This window comes from Schistocerca gregaria, chromosome 7 (genome assembly GCF_023897955.1).
Source record: "Schistocerca gregaria isolate iqSchGreg1 chromosome 7, iqSchGreg1.2, whole genome shotgun sequence".
NCBI classification, from domain to species: Eukaryota; Metazoa; Arthropoda; class Insecta; order Orthoptera; family Acrididae; genus Schistocerca; species Schistocerca gregaria.
The window spans coordinates 281,375,281-281,403,049 of NC_064926.1; the positions used below are offsets into that span (position 1 = coordinate 281,375,281).

The window sequence follows — 27,769 nt, forward strand, 5'->3', positions numbered from 1 at the left end:
GACAAAGTGTGCCGGTGCAGGTTTATGTGTACAAACAGTTCATTATAAGCCATCAATGTTCTATAGGATTATGTCGGGAGATGTGTGTGCCCCCATCATTCGTAGGTATTGTCCAGAACGTTCAAAAACAATATCAAAGGATTCCGTCCCGCCACACGGAGTGACCGCGTGGTTTGAGGCGCCATGTCACGGTTTACGCGGTCGCGGCTGCCAGAGGTTCAACTCCTCCCTCGGGCATAGATTCGTGTGTTGTTCTTAGCATAATTTATATTAAGTAGTGCGCAAGTCTAGGGACCGATGACCTCAGCAGTTTGGTTCATTAGGAATTCACACACACTTGAACATTTGGTTGGCTCCGCTAACACGGCACATTCTCATTCACAATACTTTCATCGGTTTTTGGATATATGAAGTTCTCGAATGGCTAAAAATAGTCTGTAGATATCCGAAAATAACCATTTCTACTCAATGACCGTTTCAGTTAGTCGAAAAGAGCCATTCCATTCCACACACAAAAAAGCCAACACTATTGTAACGCCGTCACGAGCTTACTGTGTCCTGTTGACAACAGAGTGCATATTTGCGTGGGGTCTGCGCTACATTCAAACGCCACCATCAAGTCTCATGAACTGATATCGTGGCTCATCCGACCAGACCGCGCTTTTCCAGTCGTCTAGGGTCCAGCTGATGTGGTCACGAGCCCAGAATAAGCGTTGAAGTCGACGTCTTACTTCCACCAAAGGCACTCGTCTCGGTCGTCTGCTGCCATAGCCCATTAACGCCGAATTTCTTCACACGTCATACGTTCATCGTACTTCCCGCATTGATTTCTGTACCTGTTTAACGAAGTGGTGTTTGTCTTTTAGCACTAACAACTCTACGTTAATGTCGCTGCTCACGATTGTTAAATGAAGGCCATTGGCCACAACGTTGACCGTGGTTAGAGGTAATGCCTGAAATGTGATATTCTCGGCATATCCTCGGCGCTGTGGATCTCTCTCCCTAATGATATCTGAAATGGAATGTCTCGTGTGTCCAGCTGCATCTACCATTCCGCATTCAATCACGTCGTCAAATGTTACGCATGAATCACCCGGGTACAAATGACCTCTCCGCCAATGCATTTCCCTTTTGTATTCCGTGCACGTGATACTCCCGCCATCTGTACAGGATATGTGCATATCCCTATGCCATGACTTCTGTGACCTCAGTGTATGTTTCAATAGTAAGGGTACATATTGCACATTAGTATGGTCATCTACAATGTATCTCGGATATACACACACAGAACATTTGCTTTACAAACTATACTAAGATTACATGAAACGTAAGGATTGCATGAACTTTGTAAAAAGGCTACACTCCTATGATTACCATAAAGAATAAAACTATGGACGTTTGAATATAGTAGCTTTTAATTCTCGTTGCAGAGAGAGAATTTAATGCACTGGTTATCTGAATATAATGCAAATGCTTTGGAACAGATACTTCCTTATTTCAGTCATTTAAATGAACACATAGTAGAATATGGTTAAACATGAAGATTTTGAAATTTTAAATCCGCTTGAGGCAAGTATTAAGTCGCAAGTTCTTTAATAGTGTTTTGCTTCCCTGCTGTGAAGCAGCTTTCTTAGTGAACCGTATAAATACACCAATTATCCCCAGTAATTTATGCACACACCATTAGTTACTATAAAGGGAGTCAGGGGCTAGTGGCTTTTTTTAATGAAAACCAATACAAAAAATTGTGATCTGCGCCCTTTGACTAAGAAAATTCATAGAAAGCTTTGATCTTGCCTTGGAGGCGAAGTCGTCCAGGATGTTTGTGCACATTTAATGGCTGCTCATTAGTCTGCCTGTATTTTGCACAAAACACGTTCCAATTGGCAATTCTGCTTCTCTAAATATGTTATCATGTGTTACTGACATCATAATGTTATAGATTTACATCAAATGAAGCAAATAAGAGAACAAATATAATCATGGCATGACATAAATATTATTTTAACATGTTCTGTAAAAAATAAGAATAATAAAAAACCACTCGACTATAGATATGGAATTCACATATCTTTTCTGTTGTTTTCCTCTGTGTTTAGTTAGCTGCATTACAAGCTCTCTAGCAAAAATGCGTACGCACTTCCGACATCCAGGAGATGGTATCATGCTGCCCCTTTTACACTGGCTTCAAATTGAGAGTAACTGTTAGAAGAATATAGTTACCAAAATATCAACTTTGTTGTGAGATAACGTTACTATAAAAGGGAGCAGTCGTTATCTTTTATCGTTAATTAATCTCACCCTTATCACTGAATGGATAACATGATAAAATACAGTCACTAATTTCTTCAGTAAAATTTGAAATGTCAAGGAACAAAATGAACTCTAGAAAATGGGTAGGAACTAATGAGCTACTGCATATTATTACATTAGGGGAAGTACAACACAATGTGTTTTGTTCCGAAAACTGCATGACGTTTGAGGAGGGAGGGCTCTCAATTTGTAGCAGTAAAGCCGGCAGTTTCTACTAGAAGCGAAGTACAGCACTCGTCCGATGAAACCGAAAACTCTGTCGGACTTAAGTGAATAAAAGCAGAAAGGCACTAACGTCGTAGAAGTGAAGAGGGTTCTCTATAAGCAACACAAATTGGTAGAACGCTTAGATTGCTTTGAGGAAGTGAGGTAATGTGAGACGCAATGCTCGGTCTCGTTAGCGAAGTGTGACGTGGTATCGGGAGCCGAAAGTGAATTGGATTGGAACATAAATGAAACATAGCTACAGTTCCTGTAGGAATTCCATCACGCTGGGTATAAGAAAATGTGCAGCAATCGAAAGACCACGGCAACGAGACGAACTGTGTTTCAAGGGATTAGGTAACTCTCACAGGTTCTTATTTCGTTTCATGACACTAATAGGTGTGAACGTCAAACAAAAGTCCATTTAGGTGATCTCCTTACGCTGATAGTATTGCAGTGATTTTAGAACTCTGTTTTAAGATGGAACATGCGATTATTAGATTTATTACCTTCGTTAAAAGAGAAACACGCTGTTACAAACTTTTTTTAAAATTTTGAATGCAAGCGTGAAAGTGAGGAAAAAATGCGAAAAAATTATCTGATTCACACAAAAACATTAAACTTATTAAAACAGAAGGGTGGTTCAGTTAGAGAAGAAGACCGGAACTAATTGTTATATTATGAGACAAATATAAGGAACTTTGCATAGAAAACTAAAATCTGTGAGCATCGCTTTGAGGGAGAAAGTTTAGGTGGTTTCCTAATATGCAAAATGTTGTCTGCCGCCTTTACAGTGAAAGTTTCCGGATTTATTTTGAAGTATGTTTTCTACATACAAGTACATAAAAGAGTGTCAAAAGGAATAAGAAGGTATTAACTGTGGCACTAATAGCAAATGGCATTACTAATAGGGCACTGCATCCCGAAACACGTTCTTATGATGCACACATGATTATCGAAAAGACTATGGAACATGGAAGGCACATCATGCTTTCTATGCTAAAAGAAAGGATAAACTTATGTAACAAAAGAATTTGAATAATTATAAATAATTCTACTTGCACATAAGGAGGTACAAGAATTGAACACTGGAACAAAAATAATTAACTGCAGAAAACATTTACATATCTCACACTGTCATCAACTGGTAAAGAAACACGTTTGATTTTAACAAAAATGGTGACGAGTATAAATTGGAAACTGTCACCTAAAGTTTGTACTGTCGAGTACATAAGTAACGAAGGTAAGAAAACGTCCAGCGTACAATACGGAACATGGGGCAACACGAAACGCGAAACTATTCAAACGTCCACAATTCGGTTTCTGCATTCTTACATCATGTTCTTACATCCATACGATAGTTCATGTACGAAATTGCATTGTAAGAGATTAGATGGATGAAGACGGTATAATAACAGACGCTTACAAAACTATACGTTTAAATTTGTAGATCTATTCGTGGAAGGAGAGTGTATGAAAATTGATACCAGGAATGAGGTACATGAAAATAGTTGGCAGAAAAGAATGTGAGAATGTCGTCCTCCACAGAGAAGAAAGGAAGACTATATCTAGGACATAGCATGACGACCTTGGTGAAGCAATGTTTCTAAAATAATTAGAATCACTGACCGTATGAAGGCTACTGACTGAAGATCAATTATAATCTTAGTGCAGAATATGACCTAGTCCTATAATTCGCTATTTTGTAAAACAATAAATTTCGCGCAACCGAATGAGATTTAAGGACAATCTACATTCACACGAGACGCTTTTCGCACCAAAGCGATATCATCTGACCCCATTATCACGATTCTACCCGCAGATAGATAGACAACATTCATTACTTAGGTTTTGGTATCGTAGAGGTGAAGGTAAATGATTGGAGAAATCCTCTAAGACTTCTTCAACCTACCTCTCTACAGTCGAGAAATTTGAAATAGTGATACAATACCAGAGAGAAACTCAAAACATTCAAGGACTGTATTCAGTGGCACCAGTGCATAGTATATGCATACTGAGGGGTTGCAGTGTAAGTGCTTCATTTGTCACTGTCATCGATGGTCAGTAGGCGCTCAGTAGACCTGTTTGTGAATCCATAGTTCCGACTCTGCAAACAGTAACAGAGCTGAGTTTAGGTGTGGACTGTCTCTGCGACTTTCGTTCTAAGGTGCAACAATGCACCATATAGATATACGCAATCATGTTGAAGAGCTTCAGCCATTAGATCGGGAATGCAGCTGGATGGGTGCATCGACGAAAAGTTTGGACACAATGAACCGGTGAAGCGTCTCGGGTTTCATCTGTGGTCTCTGAGACATTCCCACACCTGCAGACCATGTTCTAGGGGTCCACGTCGTACAAATACACGTCAAGATCAGCGCATTGTGACAGCAGCAGTGGCTGACCAAACGTCTTCCAGGAACGAAATCCAGTCACATGTAGCACCTGCTGTGTTATTACGAGCAATTGGGAATCGTCTGCTACCAGCAGGATTAAGACCACGTGTGCCTCTGACTATGCTACCGCCGACACCACCTCCCGACAAACATGGCTACCCCGGTGTCGTTAAATAATGGAATGGCGTTTTATTGTCTTCTGAGGTCACACCAGGTTCTATCAGCATGCGAATGACGAAGTTCACTGATATGGCATGGGCCGGGTAAGTAGCGTAATCCAGAGTGAATTCATCCATGACACAGTTCTAATCCTAGGCTCCATGGTGTGAGTGGTCATCAGTTACAATTCGCTAGCACATTTGTTGTTTCAGCTGGATAAAGAAACCAGTGGGTCCTACATTGCATAAGCCATTAGCCCTGTGCTACTGCCATTTCTTCGATATGAGGCTAATGTACACCTCCACAAAGGCCTATTGTAAAGCAGGGTTCTCTTGATAATGGTCCTGGGCAGCAAGATCACTAGGTGTCTCATTAAGTGAGGACGTCACAGGTCAATGTATATATTCTCATCGCCTCAGTTTAGCCTTTGTTCTCCACAATAATCTTGACTTTGTGAGCGAAAAGAGCTATCAGAGCCGTACACGTAACGAAGCAGTGATTAAGATCTATTGTTCAAACACATAAACAGTTATGCAATAGTTTCATAATTCTTTGTATGGGACGGAAGGCAGATCTCATCGAAAACTATTTAACGTTAGTAAGAGGCGTGCTGATTCGATTCACTCAGTAAGTAAATGGGAGGCTCAGTTGAGACGTGAACGTAATTCATCTAAAGACGATCCATATAAAATTTCTTTACAAAACTGGAACCACAGGGAAAGATATAGAAAAGTTCACTTTGTGGTACTACACGAATTGCATTTGATGTTGAAACAAGGCAGATCATGGCAAAGGTGTTTGAGGAGAGGGAGACTCTTTAAGTTGGTGCACGAAGAACTAACTTCGAAAAAATTTGGAACAAGATAGGTGTGTTATCAACTGACTTTACTAAAACAAACGCGACAATCATTTCTCATCATCAACTCCATTGCCTTCAACGGTATACAACGTATTTTGCAATGTATTTCGTTACTGGGCATTAGGTGACGTTATTATCTCACTTAACAAAACAAAACGCCAATCGAAGTGGAAGGAAACCGACGGTTGAACGCAAGAGAACGCCATGCTGTGGCTTTTATATTCATTGGTTCTATGATGTAACACAAATTTATCATAATGATTACCTTCAGGGAGGAAAAACAATGACAGACGAATCCGTGGGTCCTCTGTGGGAAATCCGTTAATAAATAAATAGGACTGGGACCTGAATTGAAATATGAGGAGAAAAAGGATTATCGTTCAAGTGGACGTTCACCTGCCCTTTCAGTAGTTTGACAACGAGAATGCTGAATGATTATAGGTACAAATAGTTGGGACAGACAACCTATTCAGTCATGAGAACATGTGACTCCATAATATTATCACGTATGAGGAAATATTTCGCCGGAAAACAGTTTAAACGTTATTTATGACTGCCAAAATCGAACTTCATGGTTGGAAACATGTCACTGGAAATGCGGGTACATCCTCATCGGTACTCTTCAAGCAACGTGCAGTTGTGCATGAGGGTACTTTACCTAACATTGTGATTCGCCATTTGCCTCTACTGGTTGCAAATTATTTGCGAGAAGGACGATTGGTTGTAAGTCCCCTGATAGACTCGGATTTAATTTTACCTCCAGGGTATTCCGCGAGATGCACGTAGGATGAATCAGTGCATTGGTAATACTTCTAGAAGCGTACGCTCTCGGAACTTTAACAGTAAAGCACCCAGTGATCACAACGCCTCTCTTCTGGCATCTACCACTGCCGTTGGGTGAACGTCTCCGTGAGACTTTCGTGTTACCTAAATGAATCTCTAGCTAAACTCACTGCTCTTCTTCCGATGTCATCTATTTCCTCTGTCAGTAATATTTCGTACGGCGATTGTTTCTGTTGTTTCTCTTCGTGCTTGCAAAACAATACTTGGCCAAAAAATACAGTGATCTCTCCCCAATAGAGAATGTTTGTAGCATCCCGTCTCGGACTTGGACGATCTAACACGCCAAATGGACAAAATTTGGTTCGGTATTCTTCAAGAGGACATCCAATAGCCTTGTCCATCAAGCCCTATATCTGCCTGCATACGGGCCACTGATGGACCACCGCGTTATTGGCTTGCTTAATTTTTGGAGCACTTTATCTCAAATAATTTATTAAATTTTTCTGATATTTCAGTTTTTTCTCTGTCTGTGCATGTATTTCGCAGCTACTGATTTCCGTTATATTTCGATAATTCCATAGTGTGGCTGCGTTCTTTTTATTTTTCATTTTTTGTGCTAGATTTTACTAACCAATTACGAGTGCAGTTATTCGGATAAAAATGTGGATTTTTATAAACTCTGTGAAAATATACGATATTGCTAAAACTCAAATTAGTTTCAGTGGCAAGCTTCTTATCATCAGATTACTACAGAATACATAGTCAAATATAGCACAAACCTTTTTTATGTCATTAGGACCAAAAAGGGATGTATATCGGATCATCCGATTTATCGCTGTCTTTCCTCTTCCAGAAAGATGGATGTAAATGTGTAGTGAACTGCAACTACATAACGTATAGTTCATCTTTTATTCCCCACGTCAGAGCTTGTATAAATTTAAAATACTGGTGACATACGAAGCTATCATATACTTTGAGAGATCGGATAAGTGAATTTGTTACTTCCATATGCCTTGAATTTCTTCACACAGACCAGAAATTATATTTTATTTAAATAACTCAGTTAAATACAATCCCCATCGTGACAACATTATGCTTTGATTCTCATGTTACATCATTTAATAAAGCTCTCGTTTAAAGACTAACAAGCGTTCCTGGAGACAAAGGCGATCTGAATGACAACAGATGAAAGCAATACAAAGCTAGATATTTAAACTGAATGTCACTAATCATTGTTTTACCTTTCGTGGCGCATATTGGAATGATTTCGGATTTACGACTAGAAGCTATAACTCAGAATACTGCATACCTCGTTCAAAATACGATATACAAGCATTTACCGCATAAGGACAATACGTTATTATTCTGATTTACTTTATCACATTACCAGCTATATTTTTTAGGAATCTTACTAGTAAACTTCATTTCCTTCTAGAATATTTCTAATTTTTGCAAGCCTTATTCTGTCTACTATTTTACAATTTGTCTAGAGCGTAAGCAATTTATATCTCACCATGAAGTCTCTCATTAAGTGTTTTATTGATTTTTCTTTGACGTCCTCGGACAAAAGCTACTGATAGCAGCAAAGACTGTGTCTCTGCTGTCAGTATCAACGCAGAGATACGTAAAATACATTAAGCATTATTTTAAAGGTGTTACTACAAATTTTCGGCACGTGATGATCTGTCAAATTAGATTAATTTCGTGAAATAAATTTTTGACATTGCTTATTTCAGCGTATGAAGTATTAAGCAGAATTGCTAAACAGGATGGAACGATCATCGAAAATTGGAGAAATACGTGATGCACAGCGAGCCTGAATGTAAGTGAAACCACTGAGTTTCCTATGGAAGGAAAATGCTCCCAAATCTAATGCCATTATCAGCTCGATCGTATGCACCATGGCTGAAGTAAATGGTTTGTGTCTGGACACAGAAGCTCATTACTCATTGCTAACAATGACGATGAGCAAAGACTTCAACAATAGTAAATGGCTGGAGGTGACGTGAACGTTGCGTAGCATCAGTCTGAGGAATTGAACAGTCGAGTAAAGAGCCGTTCGGAGCTTTCTGACAGTTGTTTGATCCAGTGAAGACTCTTACCGTCCGAGGTAAGTATCAACTGTCTTTAATTTCATTGTCTACTTGAACTGCCAGTGATTTTTCATAATATGAAGGCTGAGATACAAAAAGTGTTCGATAAGAGTCGCAGTCTTTTGTATAGGCCTACTGAGGTGCTCTATGAGAATTTCGAAAGATACAGGTTCTTGGCAGTCGGAGGGGTGAACATGCGTTAAGGGGAGGCAGCTATAATGCAGATAAATACGGATCAACATAATTTTAAATTGTTTACTAATGACGGAAAAATTTGTAGAGATATAATGTCTTTTACACCTGTATTATTATATAGGGAATGCGATGTACTGTCACGCTTCGGGACGAACAGGTAGCTTAATGTACACTGAGCTGACTAACGTCATGAGACAGAGATAAGCACATATACCGATTGTGGCAGTATCGCGTACACTGGGTATAAATCGGCAGCGCATTGACAAAGGTGTCATTTTAATTAGATGATTCATGTGGAAAGATTTCCGATGTTATTTTGTAAGCGTAATTTGAATCAACGGACTTACGACGCAAAATGGTGGATGGTACTAGACACATGGAGCATTCCATTTCGGAAATCTGTGGAGAAATAAGTGTTGCGAACTCTTCAGAGTCAAGTGTGTGCAGAAATACCAAATTTCAGGGAATTACCTCTCATCGCGGACAACGCACTTGCCAACAATCTTCACGTAACGAAAGAGAGTGACGTATTCTGTGTAAAGTTGTCAGTGCTAACAGCCAAGCAACAGTGTGTGAATTAACCGTGGAATGGTTCAAATGGCTCTGAGCACTATGGGACTTCTGAGGTCATCAGTCCCCTAGAGCGCAGAACTGCTTAAACCTAACTAACCGAAGGACATCGCATACATCCATGCCCGAGGCAGGATTCGAACCTGCGAACGTAGTAGTCACGCGATTCCGGACTGAAGTGCCTAGAACTGCTCGACCACCGCGTCCGGCCCAAATATCCGTAGAAATCGACGTGGTACGTACGACAATGGCAGTAGACGACCAACGCGAATGCCTTTGCTTGCAGCCACCGTCTGCACCGCCTCTCCTGGGCTCGTGACCACATCAATTCGGCGCTAGACTAATGGGAAACAGTGACGTGGTCATGTGAGTCAGACTTTTAGTAAATAAGAGCTACATCTACACCCACTTGATTACTCTGCTAGTCACAATAAAGTGCCTGGCAGATGGTTCAATGAACCGCTTTCAAGCTGTCTCTCTACCGTTCCACTCTCGAACAGCGCGCGGGAAAAACGAGCACTTAATTTTTTTGTAAGAGCCCTGATTTCTCTTATTTCATCGTGATAATCATTTCTACCTATGTAGCTGGTGGCCAACAAATGGTTTTCGTAAGAGAAAACTGGTTATTGAAATTTCATGAGAAGATAAAGTGCCTGGCAGATGGTTCAATGAACCACTTTCAAGCTGTCTCTCTACCGTTCCACTCTCGAACAGCGCGCGGGAAAAACGTGCACTTAATTTTTTTGTAAGAGACCTGATTTCTCTTATTTCATCGTGATAATCATTTCTACCAATGTAGCTGGTGGCCAACAAATGGTTTTCGTAAGAGAAAACTGGTTATTGAAATATCATGAGAAGACCTTGTCGCATCGAAAAACGCTTTTGTTGGTCTGATGAGTGCCTCCCCATTTCACGTATAATGTCTCCCCTACTTCGCAAAAATACAAAACGAGCTGCCCTTCTTTCTACTTTTTCGACGTCATCCGCCAGTTCCATCTGATGCGAATCCCACAACGCACAGCAATACACCAGAATAGGGTGGACAAGCGTGGTGTAAGCAGTCTGTTTAGTAGATCCGTTGCACATTCCAAGTGTCTATCAATAAATCGCAGTCTTTAGATTGCTCCACTCACATCATTATTTATATGATCGTTGCAGTTTAGTTTATTTGTAATTGTAATCCCTAAGTATTATTTAAATTTACGTGCTTCAGATTTGTGTGAATCATCGCGTAATCGAAATTTAGCGGATTTCTATTACTAGCCATGTGAAGAACTTCACACTTTTCTGTATTCATGGTCAATTGCAACTTTTCGCACTGTACGGACATCTTATCTAAATCAATTTGCAATTCGTTTTGGTCATCCGATGACTTTCTCAACAGTAAATGACAGCATCAACTGCCAAAAATCAAAGAGGGCGTCTCAGATTGTCTCCTATGTCGTTAATATAGGTCAGGAAAATAGAGGGCCTATAACACTTCCTTGGGGACCGCCGGATAAAACTTTTGTTTTACTCAATGACTTTCCGTCTATTACTACGAACTTTGACCTTTATGATAGGAAATCATGAATCAAGTTGCAAAACTGAGACGATATTCCGTAGGCACGCAATTTGGTTACAAGACGCTTGTGAAAAACGGTGTCGGAATCTTTCTGGAAATCTAAAATTATGGAATCAATTTGACATCCCCTGTCGATAGCACTTAATGAGTACAAAGAGCTAGTTCTGTTCCACTGGAACGATATTTTCTGAAACCGTGCTGACTGTGTCAATAAATCGTTTCCTTCGAGGTGATTCATAATTTTCGAACACAAAATATGTTCCAAAAGCCAACTGCAAATCGACGTTAGTGACATGGGCCTGTAAATTAGCAGATACTACTATTTCCGTTTTTGGGTAATGATGTGTCACGAGCAATTCTCCAGTCTTTAGGTACGGATCTTTCTGTGAGCGAGCGGTTATATACAATTGTTAAATATGGAGCTATTGGATCTGGCCAGAGTGGCCGAGCGGTTCTACGCGCTACAGTCTGGAACCGCGCGACCGCTACGGTTGCAGTTTCGAATCCTGCCTCGGGCATGGAAGTTTGTGATGTCCTTAGGTTAGTTAGGTTTAAGTAGTTCTAAGTTCTAGGGGACTGATGACCTCAGACGTTAAGTCCCATAGTGCTCAGAGCCATTTCAACCATTGTTTTGAGCTATTGTATCAGAATAGTCTGATAGATGATGTTAGGTTTCGAGTGTGGCGCAGACGCTACGAACCATGGTCCCAAGGCACCTACAGGGCACTGTTCAATCTTTGGTGACTCCACAATGTTAATGTTTGATCACTTTAATGATCGCATGCAACAGCATTTTAACTGTTGGACAGTCGTATTAATAAGTATATGGTCGTACAGTTGTCCTTGTAAGCTTCTTATTAAAATTTTATCGTAGATATTAAGTGCTTTCCTGATAAACGGTCGATGTAGCTGAATGTGGGGAGCGCCACCTATGGCGCGCAGGATGTAGCGCATTTGACGACCGTGCGCCTAGTATAACAAATATAGTGGCGGAGGACATAGGGTGCTACATGCAGTTTTACTTATGATCGAAAAAGGCTTATGTCTGTTGAAGTTATTTTATTTTATTGCTCTTGACGAAGCCGCTGGGCAAAGACATTCTTCTTTTACAAAAGCTCATATAAATAATTTGTTATCACATATGTAATTTTAGTAGTTTTTGTATAGATTGTATTACTGATCTAAACGTTATTTTGAGAACTTTAGGACTTCTGGAGAAGGTTATGTTATTATAGCAGGAACCATGGTCAAGGTTTAGGATAAACATAATTAGTGCAACTGTGGGCTGTTTTTCATACGAGACGACTCCATAATGTTGTGGGCTGTGTTCACATCTAATGGACTGGGACCTCTGGTCCAACTGACCAGATCATTGGCTGGAAATGATTATGTTCGGACACCTGGAGACCATCTTCACCAATTCATAGGTTTCATGTTCACAAACAACGATAGAATTGTCGTCGTGTCACATTTGTTCAGAATTAGTATGAAGAACATTCTGGACACTTCGAGTGAGTAATTTGGTCACCCACATCGCCCGACATGAATCCCATCGAAGGTTTATCGGACGTAATCGAGAAGTCAGTTCGTGAATAGAATCCTGTACCGGCAACACATTCGCCGTTCTGTACAGCTACAGAGACACTCAAAGTTGAATATTTCTGCATGGGACTTCCGATGACTTATTGCAGACATGCCACATCGATTTTCTGCACTATGCCGGGCACAAGTAATTGCCACACGATATTAGAAGGGCATTCCATTTGTCACCTCATAGTATTTACAAACGGCTGGCGACCGTAATTTGTGTGTAGAAACGAATAAAAGATAAACAGGCAATGCTGAGACGTTGTCTGCTGGCCAGTCTTTACAGTGTTCCAGTGAAATACCACCCCTCCTCCACGCTTAGACGGTGGGGCAACGGGGTTCTACGGGTTCTCATCATGATGATCAGGTGATGCAATCCGACACCGGCACTGCATTACCTGTCTCTTCTGTACCTGATGTTGCTGTAAGTCGTTGAGAGTTGTGCTCTCCGATTTCGAATGAGTGTGGTGTAGATGATTCCTCTATTAAATCGGAGCTTGACGTGCCCCCAACCCTTCCACATCAAGAGTGAATGTTTTCACGGAGTGGTGTGTAGCAGAGTTTTCTACCTCCACGTGCGGCGGCGCGTCGTAGAAAGGAAAACGAGGATTCCTCGGCTCCCGGTGGGGAGGATTAGAACTATATGTTCTTTCCACCACCTCCGGACTTTGAGGGGAGAATGTCGTGATGACTGTATTTTCCTTAGTGTTGTTTCGTTGACCTTACATGTGATAACGGATGCACGCATAAACAATTCTCACCCTCAGTATTAATAGGATATGTTCCCAGTTACGGCTTGCTGCATTACGCCAGTTTATTTCCGATTCCCAAGCTAATATCGTGTGTTTACAAGAGGTGTTATTTGATGTGTTTTGTCTTTCTGGATACTCTATGTTTCGCAATGTCGCGCCTGAAATTTCTACCGGTATGGCTTTGGTATATCGAGATGGAATCCCGCTGACGGACTTAGATATGCTAGATGATGGTCGCGGTACAGGCTGTAGTTCTTTTTCTTTACGCTGCGTCTGGATTCGGTCGTTCATCCGACCGCGCGCTGTTTTACAAGGAAGAAGTTGTTTATTTACTTTGACAAAACCCACGAAAGGTTTTGTTGGGGGGGGGGGGGGGGTGATACCCCCAATTATAAATATTGTCATGAACGTAATGATACGGTGACGTATTTGCATCTCCAAGCTGCTTGGGCATTCAGATATCCAGCATTGGTGCTGTTTACGTTTTTTATAGCTACTTCAAGTAGCCGATTGGACCGCTTTTATGTATCTGCCCCATCTGTAGTCAGGTTCTTTCGATTGATGTAATTCCTGCCAGTTTCACTGATCACTGTGCTGTTTCAATTACTTTTAACCACGTCCCACTGCGGGCCCATCTTTTGCGCCCTTTATGGAAGCTAAACACTACATCTCACGGACCCCTCTCTGGAAGGCATCATCGCAGACATACGGCGGCGGACGTTCCAGTCCCAGGCGCGCTATCCCTCAATTCTAGAATGGTGGGTTACCTTAGCTAAACCTCGGACTCGAAATACACTCTATCGTTTTAACGCTGTAAAAGTGGCTGATATAAGGCCCACTAGGCAATTTTATTACGCTGTCCTTTGCCATGTTTACGACAATGCTCGTGATGCCCCTTGAGAGTCGTAGACGTCCACCGTGTGAAAGCAAAACGTCTACAATTCAAACGTAGGCATATGAATGATGTCCGCTTGCGCTCCCAGCCTCGTTCAATCGTACAAGATGAGTTGGCCTCTCTCTCTATCATCTTCTTTGGCTTCACAAACGATCTCAAAATACGTGTCTTATTACCATTCGTTCTCTACATGGCCGTGAGTGGTCCTCCCAATCTGCTATCATGCGTAAACTTTACCATTACTTTTCTGACCTTTGCACTGAATTGGATTCAGAGAGTCTACCGTCTGTTGATTTTACCTCCTTCCTTCATAGTGTTGTAACGCCAGCTCTCCAGAAAGAGTTTTTCTCTGAATTTCTTCGCGATCATATATTTGATATTGTGGCTCGTTCTCACTCCCACAAATCGCCTGACTTCGATGACCTTCCCTGAGAATTTGATACTCGATGTTGGCCCCTGATAGGAGATAGGATAACTTCTATGGTGAATGAAGTATTCCACGGAGGCCTTATCTCTCCCAGCTTTAGGGTTGCTAAAATTGTCCTGATCCCCAAGAAGTCGGGACGTTTGCGTATGGACCTGTTCCCCCGATAGCCCTCTTCAACTATGATTATAAGATAGTGGCGCGAGCAGTAAATAGCAGACTATCGGTGTTATTGGCTAATATCATCACAAGCCATCTAAGTTGTTTTCCGGGTCGTACCATCCTGAATCCCGTTTCTGATTGTCGTGATCTAATTTCGATTGCTTTCACCATTTCCGTGCCAAGCGCTGTGCTTTTCATTGATCTTCACCATACGGTCGGCCGCGTTAATCATTGATTTCTCATGCGAGTATTGTCGAACGTTAGTTTTAACGATGCCGCGCGACGGATGTTTAGCTCTTTGATTACTGGTGTTCGGTCGTCCATTTACGTAAATGGTCTTCTTACTTCCCCCATCGCGGTGTGTCGGGTCGTCCTTCAAGGGAGTTCATTATCTGTGTCGCTCTACGTTCTGTTTCTGGAATCCTTATGCAACCTATAACTACTCATTTAGGTGGCTAGTCGCTGTTGGGAGAAAGGTTTACCGTTCGTGTATATGCTGATGACGTTATGGCTCTTCTCCGTACCCCTGATGATATATATCACTGCTGAAGGAAGTTCTGGATAATTTTTGTCGTCTTACTGGAGCGCGGGTTAATGACCAAAAATGTCGCTCACTCAGTTGGCGAGCATTTGACGCTGTTGAAATGTAATGGGATTTTAAGGTCACCCGCTATCCATCGTTACGTGTTGTAATTGACCGTTGGCCGCTAAAGATGGCTACGAGCACTGGAAGTCTGTCACGGGTAAGATTCAGGGAGCAATCATTGAACACGAGTGTCGCTCTCTCTCACTTCTTCTTAAGGTTCGGCCATGGAAACATATGTGCAACGTAAGGCTTATTTTATTGCACAAATCTTTCCCCTTCCTGCGATGATGTACCGCAAGTAGCAAAGTTTAACTGGCAGGTTTATCTGGCGTAACTCTATATTTCGCGTGCGTTAGGGGGTCATGGCACGCCCCCGTCAGCTGGGAGGTTTGGGCCTCCCTGACATTCGAGGTTAGGCTTCTGCCTTATTCATCCGTCGCACCATTTTAACATGTCTACGCGCTCCCCAGTCACTTACAGCTCGCTTTCCTGGCCGTATCCGACCGGCGAGTTTAACAGTAGATACTGGTAGGATTAGTTATAAACTAAGGCACGTTAAGGATTTTTTTGAAATCAGTTATTTAAGAGTAAATATCCTTTCCCAAGCGAATCACTCCCTAAAAATGCTGTTATGCCGCTCTCCAGTTCCTCATAGGATTCCCTCTGTGGAAGCCCTGTCGTCAGAAACGAATTGGAAGTTAGTTTGGTCTAACGTTAGCCTCCGGCTTTTCCCGATGGAAGTGGCGTCCTTGTGGTACCAAGATGTTCATTATATTGTACCTACCAACCTGCGACTTTTTCGTATTGGCCTTAGTGTGGCGGATCGCCGCACTCGTTGCCATGAAAGTGATACATTATATCATCGGTTAATCTCCTTCGGCATCGCCGACAACGGGATTTTGCCCACAGGACGTCGGGGGCGGCTATGTCGGGGGAGATTTTCGTGTGTCCGATTGAACATACTTTTCCCGGTCGAAGAACAATGACATCATGTGGCTTGTTGGACATTATGTCCACTACGTGATGGTGAGTGGATGTCACGCAGATCCGATTGCTTTTTAGTAATATATGGCCACAGTCCATTGGACGTGGCTCAGGATGCCGTGTTATCCTGAGCTATTTTCCTATATGCTGTACCTTTTTATTCATTGCAAAGGAATTGGATGAGTTGAAATCCCCCACCCCTTTTTGTGGACACTTGTATGGATTTAAATGATACAAGCGACGGAGGAAAAAAAGTAAGGGCACGTTAAAATTAACGCCATATTCCTTCATATACGTTTTTATGATGTAACCATTTTCTTTTTGTTGAAATGACCTTTATTGTTTTATTTTTAATTGATTGCCTTTAATAAGTGAACTGCAGGGAGAAAAAAAGCGGTAGCGTCTTGCACTACGGATCAGAAAGCTCTAGGTGCCGCGTTAGACCCCAGCTAATGCATATGTTTTATCTATAGGTCATTATCACTGGCACTGAGTACTTTTCAACAGGATTGTCAATTGTACTGGGGATGTGGGCAGAGGCTTAGTGCAACGTCTGAATCTTGGTGTGGGAACTATCCCTAATGAGGAATAATCACTAGTGTTCAACGGTATGAATGTGCAAAATGCAGTGCAAAACATAGTATTAAAAACACATAACATGTGTACACATGACATGTGGCCTCTAACTGAGAAAGTGTCTTGATTGTCTCTCCATTGGCAAAAGAGTCTGATCTAGCATATCATTTGTATATGCAGGAATGCACCTTTCCAAGAGCAGGTGACCATGAGAAAATGACTGAACTTACCACAATACCGTTATATTCTACGACTTCGGATGTGAAACAAAAAGATCTGAAAAAGGTAACTGTAAAGGCTCAATGTAGATATAGTTGTGTAGATGAAGTGAAATTTAAAGAACTCCAGGATTTCTGTTCTGACTAATGAAGAATAGTTTTAACAGTACCAGAAAAATATGTGACGAGGGTGGGACTCATTTTGAGTAGGAAGGTAGGACACAAAGTCGAAGTACTATGAACTGTTCAGTGACATGGATAATCTCAACAGAATCTACAGGGAACCATCACCAACGAATGTAGCTCAGGTATACATGTTGAGTGACGAGCAGAAGTTGAAGAAATGGATACAGAGTATGACGACATTGAAAGCAGGACCTAAAACTAATGATCATGGGGATTGGACACTGTTGTGGTAAAGGAAGAACAGGGTCATGGGAGGCAGCGCGGGATTAGCCGTCCGGTCTCGGGCGCTACAGTCATGGACTGTGCTGGTGATGCCGGCGGAGGTTAGAGTCCTCCCTTGGGCATGGGTGCGTGTTTTTGTCCTCAGGATAATTTAGGTTAGGTAGTGGGTCAGCTTAGGGACTGATGGCCTTAGCAACTAAGTCCCATAAGATTTCAAAAAAAAAGTTACGGGAGTATATTGTGTCGGTATTAGGAATAGAAAGGATAAAGACACCATGAGATGTGAAATATATTTCTGTTGGTAAATGCTATGTACAATTACCGAATCACAACAGCAAGAGCTCTACTTGGAACAGGCTCGAATGTATAAGAAGATAGCACGTAGATTACATCTTACTGACACAGATATTTCAAAGTCACATACTGGGGTTTGAGACATACACAAAAGCATTTAGAATCAGATCATAATTTATCAATGATGAAGAGCATGCAAAAGTTTAAAGCGAAATATTCGAATTCTGGGTAGGGGACGATGTTACTTGAGGCTGTAGATGCTACGATAGTGAATATAACAGTAGGCTGTTCACTTTAAGAGGAATGGACATCTCTTAAAAGGACGAAAAAGGAGGGTAGATAGAACAAACATAAGTGGAAGGGAGGTAAGTGGGAAGGAACAGTGGTTAACATAAGAGAGAATTTTCAGGAATGAAGGAAAGAGGAAATTATTTACAACCACCGTAATGTGACAGTTTTATCGTGTGAGTTTCCTCTATTCCAACATGTATTTATTACACATTACCTACCATCAGCTCTTTGTCATTATCCAACATAAATCTCATAGGTATTGTGTGTGTCACTTTTTAAAATTTCAGCAATGGTGTGTCCTTTCTCACACTACTCACTGCTAAACAGTGGTGACTAACGAAGACATAACCAATAATCAGTCGCTGGAGGCAACGTATGCTATTGGGTAGCATCATTCTGAGGAGTTAAACGTTAACGTTGTGAGCCATGCTGGAAGTTACGCAAATTTGTCCATTGAAGACTACCTTAATTATCAACTACTTTTCGTGCCATTGTCTGAAGTTGCTGATACTAGTTATTTTAGACTTTGAGGGCTGAGATATGAAATTGTGTGATAATGGAGCTCCGTGGGAAGTTACCAACATCTTAATAGTTCGAGAGTAGTATGTCAGTTAATGGGACATAACTATAAAATGTATAAAACTGAATCTGTAACATTTCCGTTACTTAACTATGATATAAACTAATTACACACACGTAATTTCGTTTACATCGGTGCTAAGTTGTAGGACACGATTCGTAGCGTGAACCAGGCACGTTAGATGCAACACATCGGAATTATCAGCGAGCATGATACACATGTAGATCAGAAAGGGGCCAAACCGCCACTCTGCATAAGATAACCGGAATCTCGATGAAAATCATCTACAGTCAATGCGCGCGCCTGTGTCGTAAAATTCATAAACTTCCAGTTCTGCATCTGCGGCGAAGTGTATTTTATCGACATTGGAATCCAAATAATTTTACTACACTTCTCAGACCAAAATTTCACTCTGTAGTGGAAAGTGAGCGAGTGGACTCTTCCTCCCACCCTCACCCACCACATTTTGAAATGTGACACACACACCCACATAACGAACACTACACATTTGAAAACGGCCAAGGGTTGTAACTGGTTAGTAATGTGAAACATATACGTGGTTCATTAAACTCACTTTGCATAATAAAACTGACAGCCTACGGTGATTTAAAAAGGTTTCTTCATTTAGAAGCTACTTTGAAGCTGTGAACCCAAACATGAAGTAACTGAAAGAGGTACAAAAATCTTCAGAAAAAACCGTAGCTATGTAATTGACTTATCAATTAAATGAATAGAAATTCAAGTAATCTAAAGCGATCAGATGCGGGAGCAATGCGAAGATATCGGAAAGGAAATGGTCTTCAGAAGGTCGGGTTCAGCGTGTACATAATTCAGAGGCAAGAGAAATGGCCTCAACATTTAGAGCATATACGGAATTCCACAGTTGAACCCAGGAGAGAGCTCGATAAGTGGAAAGCGATTGTTGAATGTGTCCAACTGGGAAGGAGCTGTTTACAGAAATGATACAAGAAAAAATGGGAAACGATTTGGCAGACACAGAGGGTTGAATAACAGTGTCAGAGGGTAACCAAGGTACTGAATAATCGTAACTAAAGATTGAAGAAGGAATAGATAATATTCCTTCAGTACTTCTACAATACTTATGTAGTATCTACTCTACTCCAATTTTAACGATGTGTTGTAATTAGTACTAACTTCTATTTTTAACTAAATTCTTCAAGCCTATCATGCTAATTCCGATACTGCTAGTACTCCATGAATGTTGGACACTTATATGGAATACCTCCAGAAATAGAAAAACAGGGTATCAGTCAATGCTGCACTACCTGTACTCTTTGGAATTACGTGAACTAACGAGGTGTCCCGGTTGTCATTTTCAGTGAAACATATAAGTATGATATTATTGAGTACCTCAGTCTTTATTTCGGTAGCTTCCGATCACTCGTTGTCTTCGTCAAAAATAAATCATCAGAAATTCAAGGAAAAGCGCAACTGCAGCTCATAAGACACCCGAGCAGCTGTATACGCAGTCGACATTTGCAAATCATGGTTGGCGAGCTGATTCACGACTTTGGAATATAAGCCACTCGACCACACCAGACATCCACCCAGAACGCATTCGGGCACGGTGGTCACGCCCCGTGCCCCGTCATAAATACACTCCTGGAAATTGAAATAAGAACACCGTGAATTCATTGTCACAGGAAGGGGAAACTTTATTGACACATTCCTGGGGTCAGATACATCACATGATCACACTGACAGAACCACAGGCACATAGACACAGGCAACAGAGCATGCACAATGTCGGCACTAGTACAGTGTATATCCACCTTTCGCAGCAATGCAGGCTGCTATTCTCCCATGGAGACGATCGTAGAGATGCTGGATGTAGTCCTGTGGAACGGCTTGCCATGCCATTTCCACCTGGCGCCTCAGTTGGACCAGCGTTCGTGCTGGACGTGCAGACCGCGTGAGACGACGCTTCATCCAGTCCCAAACATGCTCAATGGGGACAGATCCGGAGATCTTGCTGGCCAGGGTAGTTGACTTACACCTTCTAGAGCACGTTGGGTGGCACGGGATACATGCGGACGTGCATTGTCCTATTGGAACAGCAAGTTCCCTTGCCGATCTAGGAATGGTAGAACGATGGGTTCGATGACGGTTTGGATGAACCATGCACTATTCAGTGTCCCCTCGACGATTACCAGAGGTGTACGGCCAGTGTAGGAGATCGCTCGCCACACCATGATGCCGGGTGTTGGCCCTGTGTGCTTCGGTCGTATGCAGTCCTGATTGTGGCGCTCACCTGCGCGGCGCCAAACACGTATACGACCATCATTGGCACCAAGGCAGAAGCGACTCTCATCGCTGAAGACGACACGTCTCCATTCGTCCCTCCATTCACGCCTGTCGCGACACCACTGGAGGCGGGCTGCACGATGTTGGGGCGTGAGCGGAAGACGGCCTAACGGTGTGCGGGTCCGTAGCCCAGCTTCATGGAGACTGTTGCGAATGGTCCTCGCCGATACCCAAGGAGCAACAGTGTCCCTAATTTACTGGGAAGTGGCGGTGCGGTCCCCTACGGCACTGCGTAGGATCCTACGGTCTTGGCGTGCATCCGTGCGTCGCTGCGGTCCGGTCCCAGGTCGACGGGCACGTGCACCTTCCGCCGACCACTGGCGACAACATCGATGTACTGTGGAGACCTCACGCCCCACGTGTTGAGCAATTCGGCGGTACGTCCACCCGGCCTCCCGCATGCCCACTATACGCCCTCGCTCAAAGTCCGTCAACTGCACATACGGTTCACGTCCACACTGTCGCGGCATGCTACCAGTGTTAAAGACTGCGATGGAGCTCCGTATGCCACGGCAAACTGGCTGACACTGACGGCGGCGGTGCACAAATGCTGCGCTGCTAGCGCCATTCGACGGCCAATACCGCGGTTCCTGGAGTGTCCGCTGTGCCGTGCGTGTGATCATTGCTTGTACAGCCCTCTCGCAGTGTCCGGAGCAAGTATGGTGGGTCTGACACACCGGTGTCAATGTGTTCTTTTTTCCATTTCGAGGAGTGTATGAGGCCACAAAGTCTTCGTTCGTGTCTTTTGAACACCTCACTACGCTCACTGATGTGCCCATTTCAGTTTCACACGTAACTGGCGGCTGTCACCTTTCAGTAGGGGACAATCATGACGCATACAATTCGTCTCTAGTAAATCCCACGTGACGGGGCGTTCAATATTGTTAAGTGGAGGTAACGGGCACGATTTAATATAAAAAGATAATATAATATAAAAGACACGGGTCTTCTCTGACGCAGATGTTACGCCGTTTGTGCCCCTGCATCCGCCGGCGTGCCGCTGACCGCGACGAGCGCAAGAAGCTGAAGAAGAACAAGAAGGCGCAGGTGAGTAGTGGCTCTTTACGTCACACTAATAGCATACAAAGCTTACTCTAGGCAGGACATCTCTCCCTGTGTCATACTTAGTTGCTTGATCCAAAAAGTTGATATACATCTTTAAATGATGATTTGCGTGTGGCCATCGGCGTGGCTATTGCCAATATCAACTTTCGTTTTGCACCCTCGGACAGGCAATACGCTAAATGTGTTTGCAAGAGTGACTACCCAGTAGATGAGAATTTTTGATGCTGTAGGTGAAGGTAGGTCGGCAATATGATAGGGCTGCCTTTCATTTGTGGTAAAAAATGTTCAAATGTGTCTGAAATCTTATGGGACTTACTGCGAAGGTCAGTCTCTAAGCTAACACACTATTTAACCTAAGTTATCCTAAGAACAAACACACACACACCCATGCCCGAGAGAGGACTTGAACCTCCGCAAGGACCAGCCGCATATTTGCCATACACTAAGAGAAACTCGATGTGTAAAAGTGGATTTCGAGATATTTTACCCTTTCACTGCAATGACCTGATTACGGAGTAAATCTACGGATGCTACACACTTTTATTCTCTATTATTATACGAGATTATCTGCGGATGATGGAGCTAAATGCCTTTTATATAGTTATTTAGTAGTTATGCGAATAAATATCATGCGAAGAGCAGCAGAAAGCATCAGCCTTATTATGTTTTATGAAGACCTAGGGTTTTCAGTCGACGGCTTGGACTTGCACCCATCTCAGACAAATACGGGAAATCAGGTTAAGATGACACGGACACGTCGTGAGAATTAAAGCAGACTCGGAGGCAAGAATAGCTATGCACCTGGGCACAATTGGCCGACGACCTCGTGGCAGATCCAAGGCACGAAAGCTGGAACTTATCAATAAAGATACGGAATTCATCAATTCCACCTACACAGAAGCACCTGACAGACTCGAGTGGAGGCAGATGTAACAACAAGACGACGCTCCTAGCGCGGGATAAACGCTAGAAAGCAGTAAAACAAGCTTTCGATTTTTCAAAGGAGCCACCTCGCTCACACCATTCACACGACGCTTACATTACAGTACATTGGCAGTAAATAATTAATACGACCTGCAACTATGGTTTCTGACAGTTGATTCCTTTCCATAAAAGAGTCAGTGACTTTCTCAAATGCCTACTTGTTCTGCCTTGGGTCAGCATATGAAGAGTGCAACTGCTTAAAGGATAAATGAACGACTGACATAACCAACAGAAGTAATGGGACCTGTCCTGGTACAGATGTGAAAAGGACATGCGCCAGCTATAGACGATACAGTCCAGCTACTGCTATGATCTCGCTTACTGGACGCTTAGCATTTGCTCACTTCTCGTAACTAGCTGCTACCATACCCACGTTTAGGGCTGATAACTACATTTGGTCTCACACTCATTACAGTCGGTTACTCTGTCGTTGCCGACGTAAACAGGCACTTCACCCTATAGGACCTCGCGAGACGAATCTAGCCGGCCGCGGTGGCTGTGCGGTTCTAGGCGCTCCAGTCCGGAGCCCCGCTGCTGCTACGGTCGCAGGTTGGAATCCTGCCTCGGGCATGGGTGTGTGTGATGTCCTTAGGTTAGTTAGGTTTAAGTAGTTCTAAGTTCTAGGGGACTAATGACCACAGAAGTTGAGTCCCATAGTGCTCAGAGCCATTTTTTTAGACGAATCTACAATCTACAGTCGCAGTTACAGCAACGCGCACACATGTCGAAGGAAATGAGTGTGAATAAAAATAAACTTTTCCCCATTTAGGATGGTGATCCTTTACCACACAGACTAATCGTAGTGACACACATTGTTAAAATCTTTCATGCCGCAAAGAAAGCTGAGGCTATATTCAGCGAATCGCCTTACTGTATAGGCACAGATGGCATATGTCTTCACAAAGTCAACTCATGTCATAAGAAAATGTTCTGATTAGGGATGCACGATGATGGCAAAGCTTCAACCCTAATTTCTATTTCAACGCTCACGTCTGCGCATCGATGGCAGACAATAACTTAAGTTAAATGTTGAATTTGGAGAATGATGTTAGTAGCTGATATTTACTTGTGGAACTCACTGAGTCTGTCTTCTCTCTCATTCCTAACACTAAGCCCATATTCTCCAGTAAGCCTTTCTTCTACTCGTTCCCCTACACCCGCATTCCAGTCCCCCATTACTAACAGTGTTTTATCCCCTATTACTTATTGAAATACCCGTTGACTATATTCATATACTTCATCTGTTTACTGTCAGCTTTCGACGTCGGCATGTGTACATCTACTATTATTATCGGTATTTATTTGCTGTCTATTCTCATGAGAACAACCCTATCACTGAACTGTTCACAGTAATACACTCTCTGTCCAACGTTCCTATTCGCAACGAATCCAACTGGTAACATACCATTCACTGCTGCTGTTGATACTGTCCTATATTCAACTGACTATAAATTGTTTTCTTCCTTCCATTTACTTCATTGACCCCCACTATATCTAGATTAGGACTTTGCATTTCCAGTTTCAGAATTTATAAAACAAAATGGCTCTGAGCACTATGGGACTTAACAGCTGTGGTCATCAGTCCCCTAGAACTTAGAACCACTTAAACCTAACTAACCTAAGGACATTACACACATCCATGCCCGAGGCAGGATTCGAACCTGCGACCGTAGCAGTCGCATTCCGGGCTGCGCGCCTAGAACCGCGAGACCACCGCAGCTGGCTCAGAATTTATAGCATCTCTACCATATTGAGAATTCTGACATAATCACATCCGGCTCTCAGAACATTATCCTTTCGATCGTGACTTAATCTTTTGCTCACTGTCACCTCCATTTTCGCAGTCTCCAGGGTCTTTTGCCAGTGGGGAGAGTATCATGTCACTTTTTCAATTCACAGTCCACAGATCCTGTGGATACACATAATGCGTCTATAATGCAGCGGTTTCCATTGCCTTCTGTTCCCTCAAGCCGTTGATCATTGCTTATGTTCCACCTGTATGGGCAGCTTTCCGGCGCAAGGGCAAGAGTGTGCCCTAAACGTCAGTCCGCTCCTCCGCCCTCTTTGATAAAGTCGTTTTCAGAATAAGGTTTAGTTCTTTTGCCGGAAGTCTTCTGCCGTAAGATCTACAAAGGAAGTGCCACAACTGACTATGACAAACTATATGTAGCAACTCCAATCATCCAGTTATCCTATGCAACCCTAATACGTTACTGATTCATCTTATGGAGCGGCGCAAAAATTTGCAACCATGTTAATCGACAGAAAAGACTAGCGGCCCTCATTGGCTGCAGTAGTTTGCTTTGTAACATTTCGACTGTGGTCGCCTCGTTTTGAAGTAACCCATTTAACTACACAAATTCAAATGTATAACCTTAAAATAGTAAATTGATGAGCACCCCATACGACCTGGTTAACGTAGCTTCACCAGAATACACTGAAAAAAAACCTAACGAGGAGTTAAATGACATAAACGAAAGTTGGTAGCCGTCTTCCTGCATCTGAAACTAGATGACTATTTAAATTTCGCACCCGTCGCCTGAGAGTGGCGCGGCTTATGGCTCTCACATGTAGTACTGACTCAACTGCACCAATATGAGCAACAATATCGTTTACTTCAAGGATTTCACCGAGCCAGACAACCTGTAGCGTGCATTCCACTGACCCTTAATCACAGTTATTTACGACTGCAGTCGTGTTAGGCGATAGCTCATCGAATGGCACGGTGGAATACTGTAGTGATTCAGGACGAAACCTGGTTCTACCTCCATACTAGTGTTGGTCGTAAGTTGGTTAGAAGGAGGAGCCAGTTGAGGTCCTGCAAGCAGTCTGTGTGCTTGATCCATTAGAGCAACACCTGGAGCTACCGTCTGAGGTGCAATTTCATATCACAGTTGGAGCACTGTCATATTTGTTCCACTCACCCTGGCTTATAATTTCTATATCAGTCTGTTGATCTGACGTTTTGTGCTGCCATTCATGTACAGCATTCAAGGCTTTAATTCATAAATGGTTAATTCTCGCCCACATGCCGCTGTTGCAACCCAAAATGATGTTCAGGGTTTCAACATAATATCTTAGCCTCCTCAAATCCCAGATCTGTCTCCAATCGATCATATGGGACATTATCCATCGACAACTACAGTGTGATCTACAGCTATCTGTAACGGTACCTGTATTGACTGACCAGGTGACACAGACATCGATCTCCATTCCACAAACTGGTATGTGGCATCTGTATAACACAATGCACACACCTTTGCATGAATCATTAAAATTTCGTGTGGCCTGTTCCCGCTTGCATTAACCTGCGACCTTGTAAAATCTATCAGATAATATTTTACTTAGACAAATGTATTATCGCATTTTCATTAATCAGCAATGATTATATTTTCATGTTTCACTTTTTCTCTTGTCAGTGAATATACAAAAACAGGTATTACAAGCACGTAATCTGAACCAGTAGTACATAAAAGAAAGTCAATCCTAATACAGAATATCATTTTGATTCCAGGCTTGTGATGTCTCCGACACCATGTACAGTGGCTACACTGCCCATGCCGAACAGCAGCCGCTGCCACCGACGCTGCCACGCCCGCCTTCACCGCCGCTACCGCCGCCTCCCACCACCTCAGGCGGCGAGACCACAACTACTGATGAGCTGCTGCCCACCACCAACTTGGGCAGTGGCGATGTTAGTGTTGCTGATGACCCACTGGCCCCCACCACCTCGCCTAGTGGAGATAGTAATGCTGCTGAGTTGCAGCCCCCCACCTCCTTTTGCAATGGAGACAACACTGCTGACGATGAATCGTCTCACCCCACTGTCTTCGAAGGCAGTGACAGCACATCCACTAATGAACTGCTGACCCCCACTGTCTTGCACAGTGACGATATTATTACTGCTCAACTGCAGCCCCCCACGACACTTGGCAGTGGCAACAAGGCTGCCAATGATGAACCTCAGCATCCCACCATCTTGGATGTTCGCGATGCCACATCCACTAGTGAGCCGCTGCCTCCCAGCAACCCTGGCAGTTGCGACTCTAATTCCACTGAGTCGCTGCCCTCCACCACCTTGCGCAGCATCGAAGTGTCTGCCGATGTTAAGCCACCATGTCCCCCTGTCTTGGATGGTGGCTTCTGCAAGTCCACTAATGATCTGAAGCTGGCCACCGCCATATGCACTGACAATACTATTCGTGCTGAATCACTGCCCTCCATCACCTGGGCCAACTTCAACACAGCTGGCAGTGATGAAGTACTGAATCCAACCATCTTCCAAATTAGTGTAACCAAGACTGAATTATCTATGTTGCCTCATGCAGCTGATGTTGCACCATCAGCCCTACAGGGTGCACTTCTCACTGGCCCTCCCCCAAAGCAGGCGTTCCCTAAGATTTCCAAAAAGAAAAGTCCGTCTGATCAGCAGGTATATCTTCAAGGCCCTCCACCTTTTCCCGCTTTTGGAAATAAAATGTAATGTTATCAGTTTGTGTTTG

At 42.9% G+C, this 27,769-nt stretch overlaps 1 protein-coding gene across 1 annotated transcript; it reads left to right on the top strand.

Annotated features, from left to right (window-relative positions):
- Positions 1–16,532: 16,532 nt before the first annotated feature.
- Positions 16,533–27,750, top strand: LOC126282373 (uncharacterized). The gene is made up of 3 exons (XM_049982031.1): positions 16,533–16,568; positions 22,179–22,265; positions 26,782–27,750. The coding sequence occupies exons 1-3, from the start codon at positions 16,533–16,535 to the stop codon at positions 27,748–27,750; spliced, it is 1,092 nt and encodes a 363-aa protein (XP_049837988.1).
- The last annotated feature ends 19 nt before the right edge of the window (positions 27,751–27,769 follow it).

Excerpts from the sequence above, each read along its gene's own strand:
- LOC126282373 (XM_049982031.1), top strand. The coding sequence starts at position 16,533 with ATGTGGCTTGTTGGACATTATGTCCACTACGTGATG. Across the intron at positions 16,569-22,178 it reads ATTATGTCCACTACGTGATG|ATGTTACGCCGTTTGTGCCC; the intron begins GTGAGTGGATGT and ends TCTCTGACGCAG. Across the intron at positions 22,266-26,781 it reads AGAAGAACAAGAAGGCGCAG|GCTTGTGATGTCTCCGACAC; the intron begins GTGAGTAGTGGC and ends TTTTGATTCCAG.